Here is a 22131-nt window from a genome sequence, read left to right on the forward strand (position 1 = left end):
AGAAGACGCACATGTTTTAAAATAAAATTATGTATTTTGTGCAACGCCCTGATCCAATAACAGAAGTATTTTTTTGTCCTGGCATGCCATTTTGCACTCAAGGCATACCAAAAAAAACCAAACCCCATGGCACTACAGCCCTTCAAGGGCCTTGGCCTACCAAGTGACTGCTGCTCAGCCTGAAGGCTTGCAGATTACGGGGTGTCATGTGGTCAGCACGACAAATCCTCTCGGCCGTTAATCTTGGCTTTCTAGACCGGGGCCGCTATCTCACTGTCAGATAGCTCCTCAATTCTAATCACGAAGGCTGAGTGGACCTCGAACCAGCCCTCAGGTCCAGGTAAAAATCCCTGACCTGGCCGGGAATCAAACCCGGTGCCTCCGGGTAAGAGGCAGGCACGCTACCCCTACACCACGGGGCCGGCTAAGGTATACCAGCCAGTCCTCAAAAGTTTTGCCTGTCATCCAGAAATTTTTAGACGACTTGTATTTGCACGGAAAATGCCTGATGCCCTTAAAAAACATTGTGGCTTCTCGAACTTGCCTATGAATAGGGGAGGAAGTCTCTCACTTCCGTCCGCATTGCAACCCAGGAGATCTGTGACCCTATCCTTGTAAGATTTCACGCCGTGGCACTTCTCTCCTTTAAAACCATAAGTCCATTTGGGCTCAGCATTAGAAAACAATGCAGTCTCATCGGCATTGAAGATATTGTTCGGTGCATAAATTGATTATGTGAGTCACGCTTTCTCGCCAACTGTCTGCATCGCTAGTGTTCACTGATTTTGCTTCTCCGCACACTGCCTGCCACGTGATATTGTGCCGTTCCTTAAAATGCTGAAGCCACCTGTTTGAACGCTGAAACTTAAGCCCCATCTTTCGCGCCAGTTCATTCGCCTTCCCCTTAATAATCTCGCCATCAATAGGGATATAGTTCACCTGAACATGCCAAAACCACTCGATCAATTGTACTTCCAAATCAGAGTGTTTAGCTTCTCTAATGTGCATTTGCTTTGCTGTATTTACACCCTGCATTTCTTGAGCTTCTATGGTCTTATGATTATTTTTAAAAGTTGAAAGCTTAATTTTTAATGTTATATACTGAAATTAAGTAAGAATGTGATACAGCTTAAGAGATGGCAGAGTACATTAATGATTCAAAGGATATTTTTTTTATTTTCTCACGTCTAGTTAAATTTCAGAAAGGCTGTTCCCATGTAATTTTGTAGCGAAGAGGTTATCAGTTCTCTACGTGTGCTTGAAATACATTTTCATGATATATATACAGTTAGGTTATGTGACACAGTTTGAAGAAGAAAACTGGAACATTTGCCACAGAGGCCTCTGGAGTGATACTATAATTTTTTCAGAATGAAATTAAACATACACTTTCACTTAGTATCAGATTGCGAATAATAACAAATGAGCAAGCCGTAGTGTAGATATCATCCGCAAAAACTCAAGTTTTGAACAAACTGATTGCCGTTTCATACTGATTTTAATGTGTATAGGGTTTTTCCCGACTTTTACAAAACATCGGATGTAACGACAATCTGTTATAACGAGTAAATTTGTCGCCGTCATGAATTCTCGCTATGGCGGGCTTCTACTGTACTGTGAGTTTTGTTTTCATTGTATATACAAGAAAACTTGAAACAGCTTTAATTTTTATTAGGTCATGTCAAGGACATATAGTTCATGATGAAGAGATGTTAAATACAGAATATAAATGGCCAACTAGATACCATTTTCACCTCAGATGCTTTCTCAATTGAGCTAAGATGATTTCAGTCATTCGTGTTCTCTTAACACGGTTGTGAACCACAGGTCTGCACTATGACCAGCACAGCTCTAGAGTGAATACTCCTTACCTGCTGTGGATCGTTCAAATTGAAAATGAAGCTTTCATGACCACATATGATTCAAGCACAATGTGGACGTGAAAGCTAAATATTCAAACCACATGTTCTATTATCTTTAATGTTCTTAGAGTGCCAGTATCAGTGAGTGAATATATGTTGTGCAACTTAATAAATATACATTCACTATTGTATTTTTTGACAGTTTATTAATTATTTAGGATTTTTAAATGATCGGCTATATCTACTCCTCGTATATATATATCCGATGTGGAAATATCTTCATTCTCGTCTGTGGAGAAAAGAGGAAACGATACAATATATTTTGAGGTATGATTGTGGTGGTGGTGGTTGGTATTTTAAGGAGCCTATCATCTACAGTAGGTCAATGACCCTTGAGGTAATGTTTAGATTTTAGTGCATAATACTTAACTGGGAATTTTTCTTTAAGATTGTTGCTGGTTGGAGGCTACCATGGAGTCCTTCAGTTGATTGCTGATGATGGTCTAACTCCAGACATCAAGACATTTACTCTACTTCTGGACAGCATACCATCTACTATCTCTGCTGAAAATGTAATACAATTTTCTTTGAAAACATCTTAATATTAAAATATACTGCTGTTGAGATACATTAGGCTGCCTCATAATATTACAGTTTTGGAGAAACCTTTGTAAGTAACACATCCATTCCATTACAGGCTCTGATGTCTGCTATGAAGAAATATGGCATTCAATATGATATAGATTTCTTCAATATGCTAATCAAGAAAAGAAGTATGAGGTTTGACTATGAAAATGCTAGGGTAAGTTTGAGAAATTTCTCCGATTTTTATATTCTTTTACTATTTACACAGCCATTTTTCTCCCAGTTTGATCTGGTGGAAGACTCTTTTGAGATCAGCTTCCATTCATGTTCTGTGTAGCTCAATGATTTTGCTTCGTGTAACCTCAAGAGCAACTAAAAGGCAGGTACTGTAAGCCATAAATAATGTAATGTGGTAGGGGTAGTCAATAAACACACAACTGGTAGCGTTAATTCTAAGACTAAGATTTATTACTGAACTAATTCTTACTCCACAGACGCACAAGTACACCAGTTTGCGCTCTCTCTACTCTCAATAGCTCAGTTACACTGGTTGTTCACTATACCGCTTACAAACGAACGCAGTCACGCTAGCTACACAGTACACATTCCTACTGTTCTGCTATTGTCACTTATAGTCTAAATCAGTTCCACAATTATACTCACTGTACTTTATCACAGTTACTTAGTTCACAGCTTGCACACAACACAGTCTCACAATTCTGCATTTCATACACTGTCCGTATACTCACGACAGTCTTCGTTCACTGTCCTTTGCCGATCCATCATCGAACTCTCTCACTGCATCTAGAACACAAACGTTCACTTCACAGCAGCTGGACATGAGAGACTCAACTCCTTGACGACAGAAGGAATAGAACAATAGCCCAATTTCCATGAACAGAACACTCACTGCACTGCACTGCACTGCACTGCACTGCCCAGCTGGACTGAACTGCACTGAACTCGTTTGGCCCACCTTAAATAGGGAGGTTGGCCCCTCAAGATGCTTCCCGAAAGAAGAAATTTCTAGAATTTTCTTGATTCGGAATTATCTTCATTCCATCTTCTAGGCCTTTCTCACACCGCCGAGAGGCCGCCAGTGAGAGGACAGAGCAATGACGGAGAGGGGTCGACCTTGTGCACCTGGCTCATTCCTGTTTCAAAGTCGACAAACTTGACCATTACAAGTAATAAATCTCATTGTAGACCGTATTGGACATCAGATATGAACATTAAAACAAGAATAATAGTTAACACCACCTTTCCAATACTTATCTTCTGAATCAATCAGCTAATGGATCTATCCAGGATGATGATACACGTAAGAGTGTAAAGGATAGGAGGAATGAGTGAACTACTCAAGAGTGTTTTTAAATATGTTCTGAATCCAAATGATTCCGAATCAAGAAAATTCTAGAAATTTCTTCTTTCGGGAAGCATCTTGAGGGGCCAACCTCCCTATTTAAGGTGGGCCAAACGATTTCAGTGCAGTTCAGTCCAGCTGGGCAGTGCAGTGCAGTGCAGTGATAAGTATTGGAAAGGTGGTGTTAACTATTATTCTTGTTTTAATGTTCAAACTTGACCATATCGGACCTTAATTGGTCCGTATTGATTCGTAATAACAATAATGTACAACGGGTTATTGTTTGGTCCGCCCTGTCGATATATTATTATATTTGAATAATAATTTATACGTAGATGTTTCGGGAACCGTAACTCCCTTCGTCAGCGTATTTACATCAAAATCTACCTTACGCAAGTCTCAAGATACAACATTTATCTTATTAACATTAAGCATTGTCCTGTATAACCTAAACTCTAGACCATTATATGCACACTTTGCTTTTTGTATAATAATGCCTGTTGTAACCCAACACCCAGGATATGGAACATATTTAAAAACACTCTTGAGTAGTTCACTCATTCCTCCTATCCTTTACACTCTTACAACGTGTATCATCATCCTGGATGGATCCATTAGCTGAGTGAGCCACTGATAAAATGTTACTTGTCACTGCTTGTATTGTTGCTGCCACTAGGAATCTGCCATCTTAACGCCCAATTTAATATCTTTTGAAGTTAATACCATTTATGGTTGCATTGATTTCTTCATAGTTGTATACATATTAAAAATTTTAGCCATGAATGTGCCGTCAGGGCAGATGACGTTTGCTCAATTGTTGCAGGACCGGGCTTTTTTAATCAGAGTGGAACAAACCTCCCGTTATGTTTCAGCAAAACGCTTCCCTAGTACTATAAAAAGAATAAAGAAAGAAAAGCTACGTTACATAGTTAAAATACTTTTATGATGTAAATTATTAGGACTTACTAAATTGATAAAGCTGAGGAAGCCTATCCGCTCGTCGGCCAGCCACTAACAGAAAGTATACTACCCATGTAATCTGACCATTTAAGAGGAAGGGGAAAGGTGGGGAGTGGGCTAGACAGTTACAATTGATGCTATCTATTATTATTTTCTTTCTCTTCACATATCGGTTAGCCAACTTGAATAACAGATTTTCTTCATTAATGTGTTCATTTAAATTGTTGTCCCTATTTTGTTTCTGATCTGTGTAAATTTCTAATTTCTCCAGGACGTCCATATATTTTCCTTTTGTCCGTTGAATGTATTAATTTCATGTCTTTTTCGGTGTTGGTGAATGAATGATTTTTGTGCATGTTTTCGCACATGGCTGAATATATTCCGTACTTTTTGGCATTTATATGTTCTTTATATCTAATGGCTATATTTCTTCCTGATTGTCTGATGTATTTTTGGTTACAGTTTTGATATGTCATTGTGTATATTCCTGATTTATTGAATGGTTGTCTCTGTAAATGTTGCTTGAATTTGCAAACATTATTATTATTAAAATCACAGGAATAGAACCGCCTTTTGGGTGGTTAGGCCGTGTGCATTATGCAGAGTTTCGTCCAGACGTGCCATTTGGACTCATCAGCTGGAATGGCACGCCCCTCCAGGACTCTGCTTAGCAGTGGCAGACCAAACTGTGTGGCCCCGCCGTGTTAGCAAATCAAGTTTGCTAACCTGCTAAAGGAGAAATGACTTCTCCGTTTAAAAAATGCTCCCCCAAAAATGCTCCAAATGGCACGTCTGGACGAAACTCTGCATAATGCACACGGCCTAACCACCCAAAAGGCAGTTCTATTCCTGTGATTTTAAGATCTGCGGCTGTGAAAGCTTTTTTTGAAATTATTATTATTATTATTATCATCATCTCATCATCATCATCATCATCATCATTTAGCCTTTGTAAGCTGAATTTATTTCTTAAGAATATAGAAAAATCTTCTTTATATTTATCAGGTATCTTGATAATAATATATTGTTTGCCATAGGAGGTGCTGAGATTAATCCAGTCAGCTAGATTACATCCTGATATTGTGACGTTTGGTGTATTGGCCCTTGGTTGTAAGACAGAGGATGAAGCAAAACAATTAATCAAGGACATGAGAAGTGCAGGTTACAGGTACAATAATATTTGTATAACATTAAAAAAAACTTGATATGGTATTAACCGCTAATACAGTAAATCCTCGTAAATTTGGACCCAATAAACCAGACTTCACTTAATCCAGCCAGAAAAACATACTTAAAGTAAATACAAAACTTTAATATTCCACCTTCTCAATACTAAAAAATCATTTGATGTTTTACAAAAACATTACAATGATATTAATAGGTGCTAGTTTTAATTAATATTGATATCATTGTAATGTTTTTGTAAAACATCAAATGATTTTTTAGTATTGAGAAGGTGGAATATTAAAATTTTGTATTTACTTTAAGCATAGTCTTAACTCAATACGGAACCTAACAATGAAGTTTATTACTTTGGAAGGAAAACATACGTAAATGCAGAATGCAATGTTGTAAAGTGGCTGGAAGTCAACACTTCTCCTATCTTTCTGACAGTTAAAAATGTTTGCACATGTTGTGGATACACTGCAGTCACTTTCTATTAAGCTGTTGTATCAACTGCATCTCGTTCTTTATATTCAACAGTACAGTATATTACTGAATTTTAATGTGTTATAGTTATGTCATTGACTTAGCCCTTTGCAAGACAGAAGTTCAAGCACAATGGTTTTTCTGTACACGTAAAATTAGCTGCATCGATGGCTGATATTTGTGCAGATTACAGAACTTCAAAAATCCAACATTATGAGGATAAAGAGTGAACTGATAACATCTGTGTTAAAATGTAATGCAGAAAAAGAGAAATCTGCAGTGACAAGAATAAAAATACCTGCAGAACAGATAGTGGATCATGCATGGGCCTTTACTAATTCACAAACTAGAAGAAAGCCATTATGGCACATTCAAAGCCAACAAAATCAAAATCAGCATTGGTGTAGATGTTTTCAAACATTTTTCAGGTACTAAGCACCTAAAAATAAGATTATTTGCAGCTGAAGTTTTGTCTATGCTTGCTTCTACTTGTTAGTACAAGCAACTGTTTTCACAAATCATCAATAGTCAAATGAGGTTTACCAAATCAACATGAACGCGCAACAGTTTAGACTAGATCTATGTATTTATACATTTTGCTTCATTGTGTATTTCATCCAATTTTTTTCAGACAGAAACAGGACTGTCAAATCCAAGAATGCTCTTAGAGAGCCAAGTTTTCCACACCATTATAAGTGTCCTTATTGTGTTTTGTAATTATTTTCAATCCAGTACATGTAATTCCAGTGTTCCGAGTTCTATGAACACAAGACTGTTCGAGCCAGAACTGGGAACTTTCTAAGCTCCAAGTTCTCCTTGCCAAGTGTATGTTGCATTTCAAGGTTATATCTATCAACTCAATGATGTATTTCCATGCAACCACCTATAGGTGCAAGGATTTTTCGTTATGATGATTGTTATCAGATTTTCCCTTAATTTAATTTTTACCAAGAACTGATGATGACTCCATGGGAGTCGAAACCGGGCAATGTGTTGAATGGTGGAACATCCCTCAAACTCTACAGTATTTCAAATAGAGCTGTCGAAATGTACTGTGTCCTTCCAGTTGTTATGGGCACACTCTGCTTTATGATTTCCGAGGATTCCCTAAACAATAATAGCCGAATGCGATGCTAAGAAGGTCCCTTATGCAGGTTTGCTGCCGATCGCTTTTCCAGTACTTGCTTTAATTATGATAACGAGAGGACGTTAACGCCAAGATCCATACATATGCCGTAGCCGTCCTTTGGTGAGATACTGTTTCTTGAAAATCACTTATTTGAAGATTTAGCATTAATGGAACTGAAATTTCCGGACAGTTGATCTAGGAAACTGTTTCTTCGAGGAACAGATAATGCAGGATTTTTATAACATGATTTAATTTGAATGCTCGTGGGACCATGAGATTTGAACGAATAATCCAGGAAACGTAGTTTTGAGAAAGGATAATAGAGGTTCCACTGTAGTCCCATTATGTTAGTAAAGTGACAAGTAGCATTTGGGGCAATTTGTAGTTAATGTCATCTTTTAAACTCATTCTAAAAAATAAAGGAGTGCACCATGAAATCATTATAATGTTATAATATGCTCCTTTTGATTATGTTGTACTCAGAAAGTTTCAGCTAATTTTGGTCAATATAACTTTCACTCAATTTTGAAACATTAACTTAAATGGCTGTATACCGAGTAGATAAAGAGAGATAGGAACATCTAAAGGAACTACTTACATTACTGTATAAATTACATCATATACAGTAAAACTTGCTCGAAGCAGAATCGCAAGGGACCAAAATTGTTTTCCAAATTAGGCAAGTTTCCTCATTACACAAAACATTGTATCATTAGTATGCAATTGCTTTAAGTCACAAAAACACTGTGGGCCTGTTTGTGCGTTCGAATCTTTTGATCTTCATCTTCTTGCTCATCTTTTCCTCTTTTTTGGCCTTTCTCACTGCTAGAAGGACCAGCTAATTCGAAAATATGGTGTGTCATTAAGTTGTTCATCACTTCGAATGAAATTCTCTGCCTCTCAGGGAATGTTTCTTGCTGACATAGGTTGCATATTACCAATGTTTTTTCAGCATTTCATTCTTTCCACCATCCATATTATCATTCTCTTGAAACACGTGCATCAGTTTGTCCAAACAATGACCTTGATCATACCAGCACCAGAAATGCACAAATATTGTATGTACGACTTCATCAGTTCCTAATATTTTCTGCATTGTACAGGTAATTTTAAAGAATCCTCTCATTTTTTTGTTTCTATTTCTGCATTGAGGAGATTCTGCCGTATACAAAAGTAAGAACATTATAATGCTGTAAGCTTCACCAGGACTGAGAAAATATTCTGTAGTGGACAAGTTTCCGCTTTTTTCAAGTTCTATTTTGAACACATTTTATTGTATCATGAAAACTAGTTCAGATTCCTGCCACATTGCTTTTTGCAGCCATCTTCTAGGCTTTTCCACTTTCATCCAAAAAAGATGTTGATACAGAAAATGTTACAGAACTACTTTTGTACCCTATCTTGTACAACATACAGTTGTTAAATTTTTTTCTATAACCTGTCAATCTCAGAGGCTGTATAAAAGCACCACTAAATCCACAGCACAGAAAGTCATGAAATTATATGGAGTCCTTCCATAAACTTTTAACAATTGAATTAGAACATTGATCTTCTAAATTTATCTGTGCTATTAAGGGTTATTCACCTAAGATGTTACACCAAAGTAACTTACAGTCCATTGAAGGTGCCAGTACTCTGTTTCATATTCTAAAATGATTTTAAGTGGCTCATAAAACATTGTACTGTGGTTTTTTTTTTTAATTATCAATAACGGAGTAATTGACACCAACATGTCTCCAAAATTATTCTTTTACTAATAGAATCTTAACTTCATTGTCAAATATTTGTGCATGTGAATTTATGTTCTCATACTTTTCATTTATTTGCTCTCGATAGGTAAGCTATTCAGTGGACAAAATAATTATTTTCACCAAATCTGTTGAGTTCCCTTTTCATAAACCCCTTTCTAATCTTTATTTTCATTTCAAAAATGTTTCAGAATGAATACTGAGATATTAGGAGCTATGTTACATCAAGCTTGTATCCGACATGATTTCCACTACATTTTGAAGATTATGTATATTTCTAAGGAAGAACAGATCAAGCCGAATGCCCAGTTTCTGAGTTACCTTGAGAATCTCAATACCAGCTGCTGGGAAATACTCAAAAACAAGGTAAATGAAGTTGAAAAATTTAGTACAAAAATTTGGGAAGGTCCAGACCAAAACATACAGTTGTTAAAATTTTTAACAATTGAATTAGTTAGAACATTAATCTTTTAAATTTATCTGTACTGTTAAGGATTATTCCCGTAAGGTGTTGCACCAAAGTAACTTACAGTCCATTGAAGGTGCCAGTATTGTTTCGGCCTATAAAACATTGTTACTATGTTTTATTGTGGGATTATTAACAACGGAGAAGTTGACACCAACATTTTTTAATGGAATTGTTGTAATTTGGGATACTATCAGAATTGTAATTAGTTCATACATCGGACAATTGCTTTTTGAGTATCAATAATACTTCAACTTGCAGTTTTAGTGGCTGAGAGCTGGCACTGGTCTTGCCATATCAGATGATTTTCGCTGGGGCAAGCTGTTTCCTTGTTGTAATCGCAGCCATATAACTGGTGCTTTACAGTATGTATGTACAAGCATGTCTCGTAAATACAATGTGATCTATCCCTTGAGCATAACGAGTGGAAGGAAATAGTGTCATCACTCCCTCTCTTATCCGTGGTGGCTAGTGCATCAACCACCGGTTAGCAGTGTGAGCGATATGGACGATTGCCAAACATGTGTTTACATCAAGTTAGTAGACAAGATGTAGGCACGAAGTACATTCAACCGTGTATCTATCCAGTTTAAAAGACGAATATACTGTCAGTAATCTTCCTTGTACGTGAGCAAGCAGTGAGAGTTATAAGTGTTTGTTAAATAATAATTATGCAGTTATGTTTCATTCTGAGTTTTAGATCAGGATACAATAAAATACTCAGCATTAAGCCAATTTTTAGCCTGCCAAAACAATTGGATTTCTTTACTTGAAATGTTGATTCCTCTTCAGAGAGAGTTTCAAGCTCAGAAACGTGCTTGCAAATTTCCAAAAGTAATGGATACCTGATGGTGAGTATTTTCTTTTAATTCTGTTCTGTGTGTAACCTGTTGCATGCATTTTTTTAATTTGAAGTAAACAAGTTCCTTGAAATGTGTTTTCCAGATTAACAAATAATTAAGTCTTTTCTTTTTCAAGTATAATACTGTTACCATATGTCTTTTTTTTTTTTTTTTTTTCAGATAGTTTATAAATTTATTAATCAAAATTAGTTTCGGCAGACTGAAGAACCTATCAGTTATAAATTAACTGAGTCGAAACTGAAAAGAGATGACAGCTTCAGATATTATAGTAAATTAAGAAAATAAACAACAAAGCTATCTAGTGGACTCAGTAGTTTGTAGGGGTATTTTCCTAAGGCGAGGCATGGTGAATGGACAGGGCAGTAAGGTAAAGGGTAGCCTGTTGTGATGATCTGGATCAAGAGGTACATCCACTTACTAATGGGCAAGAAGTATACTTCTAACAGAGAGCCAATAGGCAGATAAATATCACACTAGCATGTAGAGATGAGGAAGTGATCTGATGGGAGCCGATGACCTAGTTGTTGGGCCCCTTTAAACACCAAGCATGGTCAGTGATCTGATGTTCATCTTGCTACCTCATAGTCTCAAGGACGAGTTTGTTCTCCAAATTTTTATAAGATTTGTATAATTGGTTAAACTGTTGCGACACCAAATTCAGCTGATCAAACAGTGCCACACCCGGCTTTTGGTTATCCTGGACACCAGTACTGTTAAAACAGAACCTGTTCTCATAATATACTGTTCTTAAGAACTAAAAACTTTTTTTTTAAACGGAATATCTTCTTCTATTCTGTTGCAGGTTATAAATCTCAATTCCATATTAACGGTTATCACTTTACAAATGAAAATATTTATAAAATCCTTCTTATCAATACAAATCAAGTCATCTGTTAAATGAAACAAAGTCTATACATGTTCCAGCCTAATCTCAAGGCCATCTTCAGTAGCAGAATAATAATTACATAATACACAAACAAATTTTAAATCGTGAAGTGAAATGACAGTGATCATGATAAATGAATTAGAAAACCTTAAATTAAAAAACCAGTTTATGTGTACAGGTTCATTAGTCAAATTCATTCCTAACTTGGTCTGTATCTTCTCATTTTGAGTACCCTCCTGCCATTGTTCCCACCTTTTGTGGTGGCGATCATTCTCGCTATTTTCATGTCTGTTACTTCTAACTGAATAAGATATCCTGAGTCCATTCAGCTTTCACTCCCGTAAAGCAAAGTTGATCTGAAAACAGACCGGTGTAACGATATTTTTGTACGGGAGCTGACTTTCTTTTTACAGGATACTACTTGCAACTGTGAACTCACTATATTAGCTTTGTTGCACCATCAGTCTTCTTCCTTACTATACTACCATTGTGGAAGAATACACATCCTAAGTACTTGAAATTATCTACCTATTCCAGCTTTGTATTCCCAGACGTACTAACCCTCCCGATTTTTGGTCCGTCCTCCCTCTCTCCTGATCGCAGAGACTTATCTCTTGAGAGCAGAATTTTTATTCTTGTATTTCTTGAAAGTTCCAGGTTTTGTCTCATTCTCTGAATAGCTGGAGAGAATTGATGTTCAGTGGGCATCGGCAAGGCAGTTGAATTCAGCTTGTTGTGTTCTTAAATATGTCAGAATCTCTAACATAATGCTTTTTTATTTTATCATTTCCACATAGCAATGGCAACTGTGAGTATTGTTAGCATATTTACAAAAGGACAAAAACTCAATTCAGATTGAGCTTCTGGAAAAGCTTTTAACCTTCAAACTCATTCCCAATGCTTTGAGCATAAATCTAGTTCAGATATTTATGAAGAGGCCTGAGGCTGTTACAATGAAGAGTCATATGTTCTAAAGATTGCAGTATTTCTGAATAAATGAATAAATAAATAAGTAAATAAATAATAGAAATTATGTAGTTGTGTAGTACAGTGTGTTAAATATTCTTCAAAGTTACATAATCAATTATGTGTCATAATATGTCGGGATATGCCGCATAAAAATCTCCTGATTTTTACTTTTGAAAGTTGGCACGTCTGCATACCTAGGACTTACCATACGATGGAATCCCTTATATTTAAGGGTGTAGAGTACAGTGCAATATTGTGTTAGGTTAAATACAAGAACAGCTGACAATGGGATGATTAGCTGCATACACTGGCACTATGCAGTGGTGGCACACGTAAACGCAAAGAATGAGAACACTAGTTCTTCTATTCATTCTACATTAGGTTTTCATCATGTTTTTGATAGCAAAAATAAAAACTGGGAACTGGGCAGGGAGATTTATGTTTCTAAAAGAAGTAAAGTAATGATGTTGCCTGGTATCATCTCAATGTGTGCTGCAACATTGAGGGAAATTCTTTGGTCTGTAACAATCATCTCTCGAGAAAAGACTGCAAATGTGCGTAGGTGTTGATGGTCAACATTTCAAGCTCATAATAAAATAAACCAGTATGAGGATCTACTTTTCTCTCTTTTATTTTTGCTACTGGTTTTAACATCGCACTAACACATCAAAGATTTTTGGTGATGGAAGGCTGGGAAAGGGCTAGGATTGTGAAGGTAGCAGCCGTGGCCTCAATTAAGGTACAGCCCCAGCATTTTCCTGGTGTAAACATGGGAACCACAGAAAACCATCTTCAGGGCTGCCAATGGTACAGTTCATCACCCGAATGCAAGCTCACAGCTGCGCAACCCTAACTGCACGAGCAACTCATTCGGCGGTGTGAGGAGCTCCTTTTCAAATATCTTCTCATTCATTTATATCCATTGTTTTTGTGATAATTTCACCTATAGTCAGCCACAATTGACCACTAGCAGAGAATCATCTTAGTGGGTTTATCACAAAAAGAGAAAAAGTCATCTCTGAATGGAAAACTCTTGTTAGTGTCACAACAATTAAACAGATGATACTGTATTATGTTTCCATGTCCAGTCCACTTCCATCGTTACCAGTGAAGATTAACTTGCTTTTCCAAAAGGAACTGTTCTGTTTTGCTTGTTATTTTCACTTTTCAATTCGCATGTACTGTATTATCAAAACAGATACAATAAAGCTTTAGTTATGTTCTTTTGTAATCAACACTATTATGTTATTTCATTTAAAAACATAAACCTCCCTATCCTGTCTTTATTTTCCCATCATAAACATGTTTCAAACCTAACGGATACATCTCATTATACTTACGAGCCATGCTTATGTGTACATACTGTAGAGCACCAGTTGTGTGGCTGGGATCGCAAGGAAACAGGTCACTCCAGTGAATGCCATCTGATATGGGAAGACCAGTGCCCTCTCTCAGCCAATAGAAATGCAAGTAGTATTGTTATTTCAAAAAGTAATTGTCTAATGTATGGATTATGTACATTCCTGAAGTTGTAATGGTATAAACTAATGTCAGAAATCACTGCAGTGTCATTTTTAAAAAATTGGTTTCATATTTTTGTTATTAATAATCCCAGGAAACAATGTAGCACCTCTGTTTTGAATAGGTGGAATGGATAAATTTTAATATTTATTTGACTTCATTGTACATTTCAATATGGACCAAAACATGAGAATTATAACATGTAATGAGTGGTATGTTACAAATCATCACTCTCATGAGTGGTATGTTCCAAGCTGTCAGTGGAGAAATGGCATGGAAAGACATTAGTAGACAAATAAGTTTGAGTGGCGTCTTTAAAAATAGGAAACATCACAATATGAAGATAAAGTTGGAATACATGAGGACAAATTGGGGCAAATATTCATTTATAAAGGAAGGGGAGTTAGTGTTTGGAATAACTTACCAAGGGCGATGTTCAATAAATTTCTAATGTCATTGAAATCATTGAAGAAAAGGCTAGGAAAACAACAGATGGGGAATCTGCCACCTGGCCGACTGGCCTAAGTGCAGATCAGTATTGATTGAATGCTTCACGAGCCCCTTATTATCATTTAAGAATATCAATATCTTCAATGTATTGTAAGTTATTTCGGTGTTATATTTTAGGTGAATAACCCTGTATATAAGAGCTGAAAATATCAAGTAGTCCTGAAGTTAGGAGTACTGTGAATGAATTAGGGTTAGAAAATAACAGGGTTTTTTGTCTTGTCGCACTAATACCTACATCAAAGGTTTTCAGTGATGGAAGGATGGGAAAGGCCTAGGATTGGGAAGGTAGTGGCCATGGCCTTAAGGTACAGTGCTAGCATGTGCCAGGTGTGAAAATGGAAAACTACGGAAATCCATCTTTAGGGCTGTCAACAGTGGGGCTATTTCCCAAAGCAAGCTCACGGCTGCACGACCCTAACTGAATGGCTAACTCGCTCGGTAGTAAACTTTTATTTGGAGACCTAGAAGCAGTCACGGAGGAACGTTTTGTATGGTGGTGGTGGTGATTATTTTTTTTAACACATTGGAGACGACCATATTTGAATGTGCCACCAACCAGGAATTGCAGGATTTTTAATGGTTTTTGAAAATTTTTCAATACTAGGGTAAGCCATGATTATAACAACTTTTGGATTACATAGAAAGATCACACTTTCTTCTACACAAAAATGAGTTTTAATTATTATAATAGTGCAGCACTTTTTAAATATAAATTTATGAATATAATAAGTTTTACAAATGAAAAAATATCTGACGCAGCTATGGATGCCAGTTCGGTTAATATTTCGAAATCTAACTTTGTGGGCATATCTACTGAAACACACAAACACAGATTCTAACCTAATTGGTTAATTGACACCGGTATCCTTGTTTACATTACAAGTAATAAAACTCATTGTAGACCGTATTGGACATCAGATATAACATTAAAACAAGAATAATAGTTAACACCACCTTTCCAATACTTATCTTTCCTTATATTTAGGAAATAAACATTACAACAGGCGTTGTAAGATGGGACATGTTTCGCTTAACAGTCGTAAGCATCATCAGCCGAAAATAAATCTTAGCCTAAAGTTAGGTCAGGGCCCTGAACCTAGTGTCCTTAACATATATGGCACCCTAAGAATCAACATTTATATTTAGAAAATGAAAATAGGCTTAAAACTAGTGTGAAAAAACATAGAATGTTACAACATGGCTAAGAGAAAAAAAACACAATCGAGTTGAGACAGAGGATAAGAACAGAAAGTACACTACAGAGCTGGTAGTGAAATAACTAAAATCATTAGGATATCATTGTTACCAGTCAGTCAATCAGAATGTTTATGATATCCTAATGATTTTAATTATTTCCCTACCAGCTCTGTATTGTACTTTCTGTTCTTATCCTCTGTCTCAGCTCGATTGTGTTTTTTCTCTTAGCCATGTTGTAACATTCTATGTTTTTTCACACTAGTTTTAAGCCTATTTTCATTTTCTAAATATAAATGTTGATTCTTAGGGTGCCATATATGTTAAGGACACTAGGTTCAAGGCCCTGACCTAACTTTAGGCTAAGATTTATTTTCGGCTGATGATGCTTACGACTGTTAAGCGAAATTTGTCCCATCTTACAACGCCTGTTGTAATGTTTATTTCCTAAATATAAGGAAAGATAAGTATTGGAAAGGTGGTGTTAACTATTATTCTTGTTTTAATGTTCATATCCTTGTTTACAACCGGCAATTTGCATTCCCACTGTTCGTTGTTTGACGACGGGGTTGCATCGAGTTGCTGCAGGTACACGGGAAACACCCACATTTTTAGGAAGCAGTAAGAACCCACTTCAAGGAAGCAGTATAAAACTACGTTACATTTCACACCAATTTGAAATTAGTTCATTTTCTACATTTACTTGCCTGAAGCCCCAGAATCATTATGTTTACTTAGTGTGTAATTGTTATCCTCATCCTCATTTTCAGAAGTCGTGTCTTCCATAAGAACATCCATTATGGATTCATTGTCGAAATTTCATACACTTGAATTAGACATGCTAAATATTCACAAGAATTACACAAACAAGCCTGCCTCTCTAACACACACTCTTTCTGTTCACATGTACAGTACGTACTTTCCCGCCCATTTCACAGCTGAGAGTCAACGCAGCCTAGGTTATGTAGGAACGTGGCTGTGTTATCAATGCCTTGAAAGAAGAGCTCTCGACTTACGCTCATAACTAGTATACAGTATTTTATGTGTATAGAAGCATTCAACAGTATTCTAGTGAAGTCACAGCTCGCTGAAACAGCAGCTACAATTTTTAGCTACAGTGAAATCGTGCCCATAGATTCTCCAAGTCCATCAGCAGCAATGAAGTAGTGTGCCCGTAGTTTCTACAAGTGGCGTCTCCAATGTGTTAAGAGGAAGTACAACTTGGCAACTATCCTCTATATAACACTAATCAAAGAGAAAAAATAGAAGCGGTCCGATACTTCAAAAAATGAAGATATTGGCCAAAGAAAGACACAAGGGCGTCGAAGGGCATGAAAGTGAAAGACTCCCTACGCCTCAAGTGCTCTAATACCATCGGGGTCGGAAAAGATAAAAGTTGGCCAAGGGAAGTCGGATAAGATGGATAAAAGTGAAGAGCCTGGCACAAGTAAGTGGAAGCAATGCCAGGACTCAGCTGAGGGCCTCGTGGTCACCAACCTACGCTCCCAAGTTAAGAGTCCCTGGAGCCCCTTTTAGTCGCCTTTTACGCCAGGCAGGGGATACCATGGGTGTTATTATACCGTCCCCTCCCACAGGTTAGATTATCCTGTGGAATAGACCAGTTGGAAGCCCTGCCATAAGTGACAACATGTGTGCATATCTGCCTGCCTTTATGTTTTTTTTTTTTTTTTTTATTTACAGGAAGGCCGTATGTTTTACAGGATGAATAATATTTTACCATTTTACATGCCAAGATCTTCTTTTTTAAATTTGCACCAGAACAGGTTTCTGCAGGCCACTGATCAGTGAATATTCGATACATCACTCTGATTTATATTCATTTGGTCGTTACATTCTTTGACTGGGAATACAAGATGCGTCCTGAATCCTAATCGATCAATATCGCTTTTTTGCGTTGAAAGGGACTGACGCTTCTTCTTTAATGCACTGATTCGTTCAATAACATCTACTGTCCTGTATAAAAAATACTTCTTTTGTTCTTAACTACAAATTGCAAAGCGTTGGTCATGTTGTAGTTATGGAATAACATGTGAATTATGTTCATAGCTTAATTTGTTTCATATTTATTACCACATGTTGCAAAGCTGAGGTTATGCAGTTGTGGAGTAAAATGAATTGTGTTCATTGCTTATTTATTCTTATGATCGGGTTGTTTATCGTTATTCATTTGTAAATCTACAAAAAACATTATCATCAGGTGTTTAGGGAAATCTCTTCTTTGGGTTTCCCATGTTTACCGAAATCAGAAAAGGAGACAAGTTTGCATTTTGTAAAGTGTGTTAAACATTTTGGTAATTTGAAATCTAAGGGAGAAAAATAAATTAAACAGTTATTTTGCCAAAGCTGAAGATAATATTTACGATGTAATCAAGGCCAAGTGTTTACTTCTCTTTTAGTGGAACACAATATTCCATTGAGTGCAGCTGATCATGTAGGAGCTTTGTTCAGAACGATATTTCCCACGTCGAAAATCCCCCCCAAAAAAGTTGTGGTCACAAAAAAAACTACGTGTGTTCTGAACTATATGGCGTGTACTGCAACACAAAACATTATTACTTGTTTACACAATAGCTCATTTTCTTTGTCGACAGATGAAACCAATGGTACCAATTCCAGGTTGTATCCCATAGTGGTTAATTTTTATGATGCTGCTCGAGAAAGTGTTATAAATACTGTTCTATCGGTGCCAGGATTGGAAGGGGATTAGACAGGGCACAACATAGGAAAGCTGCTATTGTCAAAGTTGGAATTATGTGCTATTTAAGGACCGTCTGGCAGTCTGTTCAGACAATGCTCCTGTTATGATCAGACAGAAAAATGGAGGTCTAGCAGTTTTGAAAGTTCATCGGGATATTTTTGGCATTGGTTGCAGCTGCCATCTAACTAACTTAATTGCTAAAAAATCTGCCGCAACTTAACCAGTCAGAATTGATGGGATTCTTGTTAATATTTTCTATTACTTGGAGAAGAGTTTCAAACTAAACGAACGTCTTCAGAAATTTCAAAGTATGCATGGTAAAGAAACAAAGAAGTTGTTGAAGCACTTGTGCACAAGATGGTTATCCCTAGCCAGGTTTTTAGACAGATTATTAGATCAGTGGGTTCCACTTCTTTCATTTCTTAAGGGTGAGGTGGTAGTGTTTGCTCTAAATATTTCTGCCAATTTACCCTTTTTTACTATTCCCAAAGCAGGACACATTAGATCTGATGACAAACAAATGAAGAGAGGTTGTGATTCTTCCTCTACCTCCTTCTCCTCATCTTCTGCCAAAATAAAGATATGTTCTTCCATACATGAATCACCTGTTCTCAGAAACATGAATCCCACTATATCTTGTAGTGAAAAGCTGTTTTTGTTTCTTTCCTTTGACCTAAACAAGGCATTTTGTATTTTATTTTTTTTGCACGTGACTATCCCATCATTCGATAAGATCAATAGAGTCCTTCAGAGTGCTTCCCCGCATACCCATGTACTGTTTGAATTAATGATTGATCTATTGAAACAAATTCTCTTCAAGTTTGTCAAGCCAAGTGTAGTTAAACAGTCTGCATTGCTTAATGTGATGTCCGGTATCACTCAGTTCAGAAGGATGATAAATAAACTCTTGTCGTCATCCCGAGGTGGTGCAGCTGTTTTCAGGCACACCCCCAATGAAGGTGAGCTGCATGTACCATTTCAACCACATGCCAGCCCTCCCGCCAGTCTTAAATTTCTGGCAGTACTGGGAATCGAACCTGGACCTCCGAGGATGGCAGCTAATAACACTAACCGTTACGCTACGGAGGCGAACAAAAGGATGATGAAGAATTGGTTATTGGCATTCAAACCTCCAACTTGGTTAAGACTCTACAAGATGAAGACAAATAGTTTTTTCTCGTCAGTCAGAAACTATTTTTGTGCAGTCTGCGACTACATGATTAACAAGTTCTCTTTTAAACTGATACATAAAGGCATGCACAGATTGCTAAAGTTGATGCCATTGAAGCAGCACAGTTTTCTTTTTTTTAATTTCTTTTTGGAGAAGTTCCCTGTTATTTTGTGTAAAAAAGAAAATGAAACAAGAGATGACGCTGTGAATGAACTCCAAAGCCAGTTTGCGGCTCTTCAAATAGATGACTTATCTAGTGTTGTAAGTAACCAAGCTTCTAATGATTCAAAATGGGCACAGTTGTTGAATATCTGTGGAGCTGATAGACATCATAAATATGACAGGATCTCTAGACTGATGCTGTCTGTTCTAACCAGATCACATAGTAATGCAGAGTGTGAACAAATTTTTAATCTGATTAAGAAGAACAGGACATTATTCAGGTTATCGATGCCCAATGGACACTGGAAGCCATTTCTATTTTGAAGACCAAAAGTTTTGAAGCATACATTATTATCCAGACACATATTCTATTAACTTTCTGAAGAAAACAATGCCAAGCCACAACTTAAGCTGTTAAATCAGACTGAAAGATGTGCGGGTGAGGTGTAAATAATGTAAATAACTTGTGTGTGTATAATTATGTGCAGCAAACACTCTTTACTTCAAAGCTTTAATTAGCCATATGTATAAGCAAATTGTTGTGTAAGTAATTTCATTGATTTTTTTTTTTTTTTTTTTTTTTTTACAATCTGCTTTACGTCGCACCGACACAGATAGGTCTTATGGCAGTGGTGTGATAGGAAGGGACTAGGAGCAGGAAGGAGGGAGGACCCTGCTACATTACCCCAAACCCTTCGTATCCAATCTCGTATGAGTGACCTGTCCATCCTCCCTTCTTCTTGAATACGAACGTGGATCACTCGAGGAAGTTTTGCTTTAGACATTGTTTTTTGTTTCAGAACAGTGTAAAGTGCAAGCTTTCTGACGTCAGCTGTTACAACAAGCATTGTAATACATCGTTGTTTTTTGCTTCCGGTAGCGCGTACGATAACACTGTATGTTCCTTTCTTATCGATTGTTCAACTTTATGGCATATGGAAACTGATTAGCGTCCTATAAGGGAGATCAAATATTCCTTCACTTTACGCTTCTCAATCACAAAGTGATGAAAATGGTTTAAATCATTCGTCATTTTTTGGCATGATGAAGTCCATTTCTCTTCATAAAATTAATCAAGCCTGGGCTAATCTTCAAATCCGAGACACTGATTCCATTTGCAGCGGTTATTTCACATTCTTTAAAATACTGCATTTCATGAGAAATGGCTTATCCAACGTTGCATAACAAAATCATATATTTAAGCAGAACCTCCTCTACTTGCAGAAACTCACTGCTTTTTGGTCCGCAAAATGCTTTGCGAGACTTGTTGGCTGCTTGAAGTGCACTTCTGTTACCACGGTGGCGCAAGTTTCATTTGGGCATTGAATACTTGCTGCCCGCTGCCCTATTCCCTTATGTTTCTGCGAGTTAGTATGATGCAGTATTACTCGAATACTGTGGACTGACAAACAATTTTGAGATCACAGAATGTCTGTACCCGAAACACTCGTAAAACTAGTGCAGTGGAATTACCTACCGGCTAATAACAGCACGTTGCCCTGAATTTGGAATGTCTGCTTTCGCAATAGGAAGCCTGCTACTTGAGTAGTTGACATCTATATTTCAAAACGCATCCGGAGCTGCGTGATGGATGTTCGAAGTTGTGGGTGCGTCAAATACGTGAACATTTCTTTTTCTCCACTTTGGACCCAAAAATATTGAGATCCATAAATTATGCAAGGGCGTTAATTACGCGAGAGAATACGGTAGTTTCTTTATCAGACGGTAAAATGAACAGAAATTTATAGGTATCTCTGAACACTTGGAGATAACGTTTGTTATATTTTTTGGCCATAACGAGAAAATAAAGTACCTGAAAGTGTCACCGACACAACCCCTTTAAAAACATTCAATTCATTAAAATTATGCACTTAAATACGCGAAACTACCACATACAAAACAATTCAATATGTCCCATACATTATTAACATACGACTTGGGCTGTGGGGGAAAGCATAGAAATGCAAGAAAAAACAAGTGGCCTACAACTCCAATGAAACTACGCATAGAAATGATGTTAACAGCGCGCGAACAACAATAACAAACTCATTCTTTCATCCCGATTAACTGAGTCGCTAACGTGCGCCAGCCTGTCTTGCTTGCAGGACGATTGCTGCCCTGAATCCCCAGCTGTATAAAGTGCACACACTGCTGTAGTGAGTGGGAAACACGATACACGAAGGCGCCGGACAAAACGCTTATGAAATAAAGCATCAAATAAATACGCTTGAAAATGAGGTTTTGTAAATTGAACAAGCACGTAAGAATTTATCCTAGGGGAAGAGTATTGGCCATACTAGAAGTTATATTGGTCGAATATACGAAGAAGTGAAAATAAATCAGAAAATCGGAAGACGGGTTTAAAATCGGAAA

General features: G+C 37.0%; 1 protein-coding gene across 1 annotated transcript in view; it reads left to right on the forward strand.

Annotated features, from left to right (window-relative positions):
• LOC136858242 (pentatricopeptide repeat-containing protein 1, mitochondrial) overlaps positions 1-22131 on the forward strand; it is a 223335-nt gene that overhangs the window by 196202 nt on the left and 5002 nt on the right. Inside the window, exons 8-11 of the mRNA XM_067137642.2 lie at positions 2311-2434; positions 2560-2664; positions 5808-5938; positions 9489-9663. Of these exons, the coding sequence (XP_066993743.2) occupies positions 2311-2434; positions 2560-2664; positions 5808-5938; positions 9489-9663 (535 nt within the window). The remainder of the gene's footprint in view (positions 1-2310; positions 2435-2559; positions 2665-5807; positions 5939-9488; positions 9664-22131) is intronic.

The sequence above is a fragment of the Anabrus simplex genome, chromosome 1 (genome assembly GCF_040414725.1).
Source record: "Anabrus simplex isolate iqAnaSimp1 chromosome 1, ASM4041472v1, whole genome shotgun sequence".
NCBI lineage: Eukaryota > Metazoa > Arthropoda > Insecta > Orthoptera > Tettigoniidae > Anabrus > Anabrus simplex.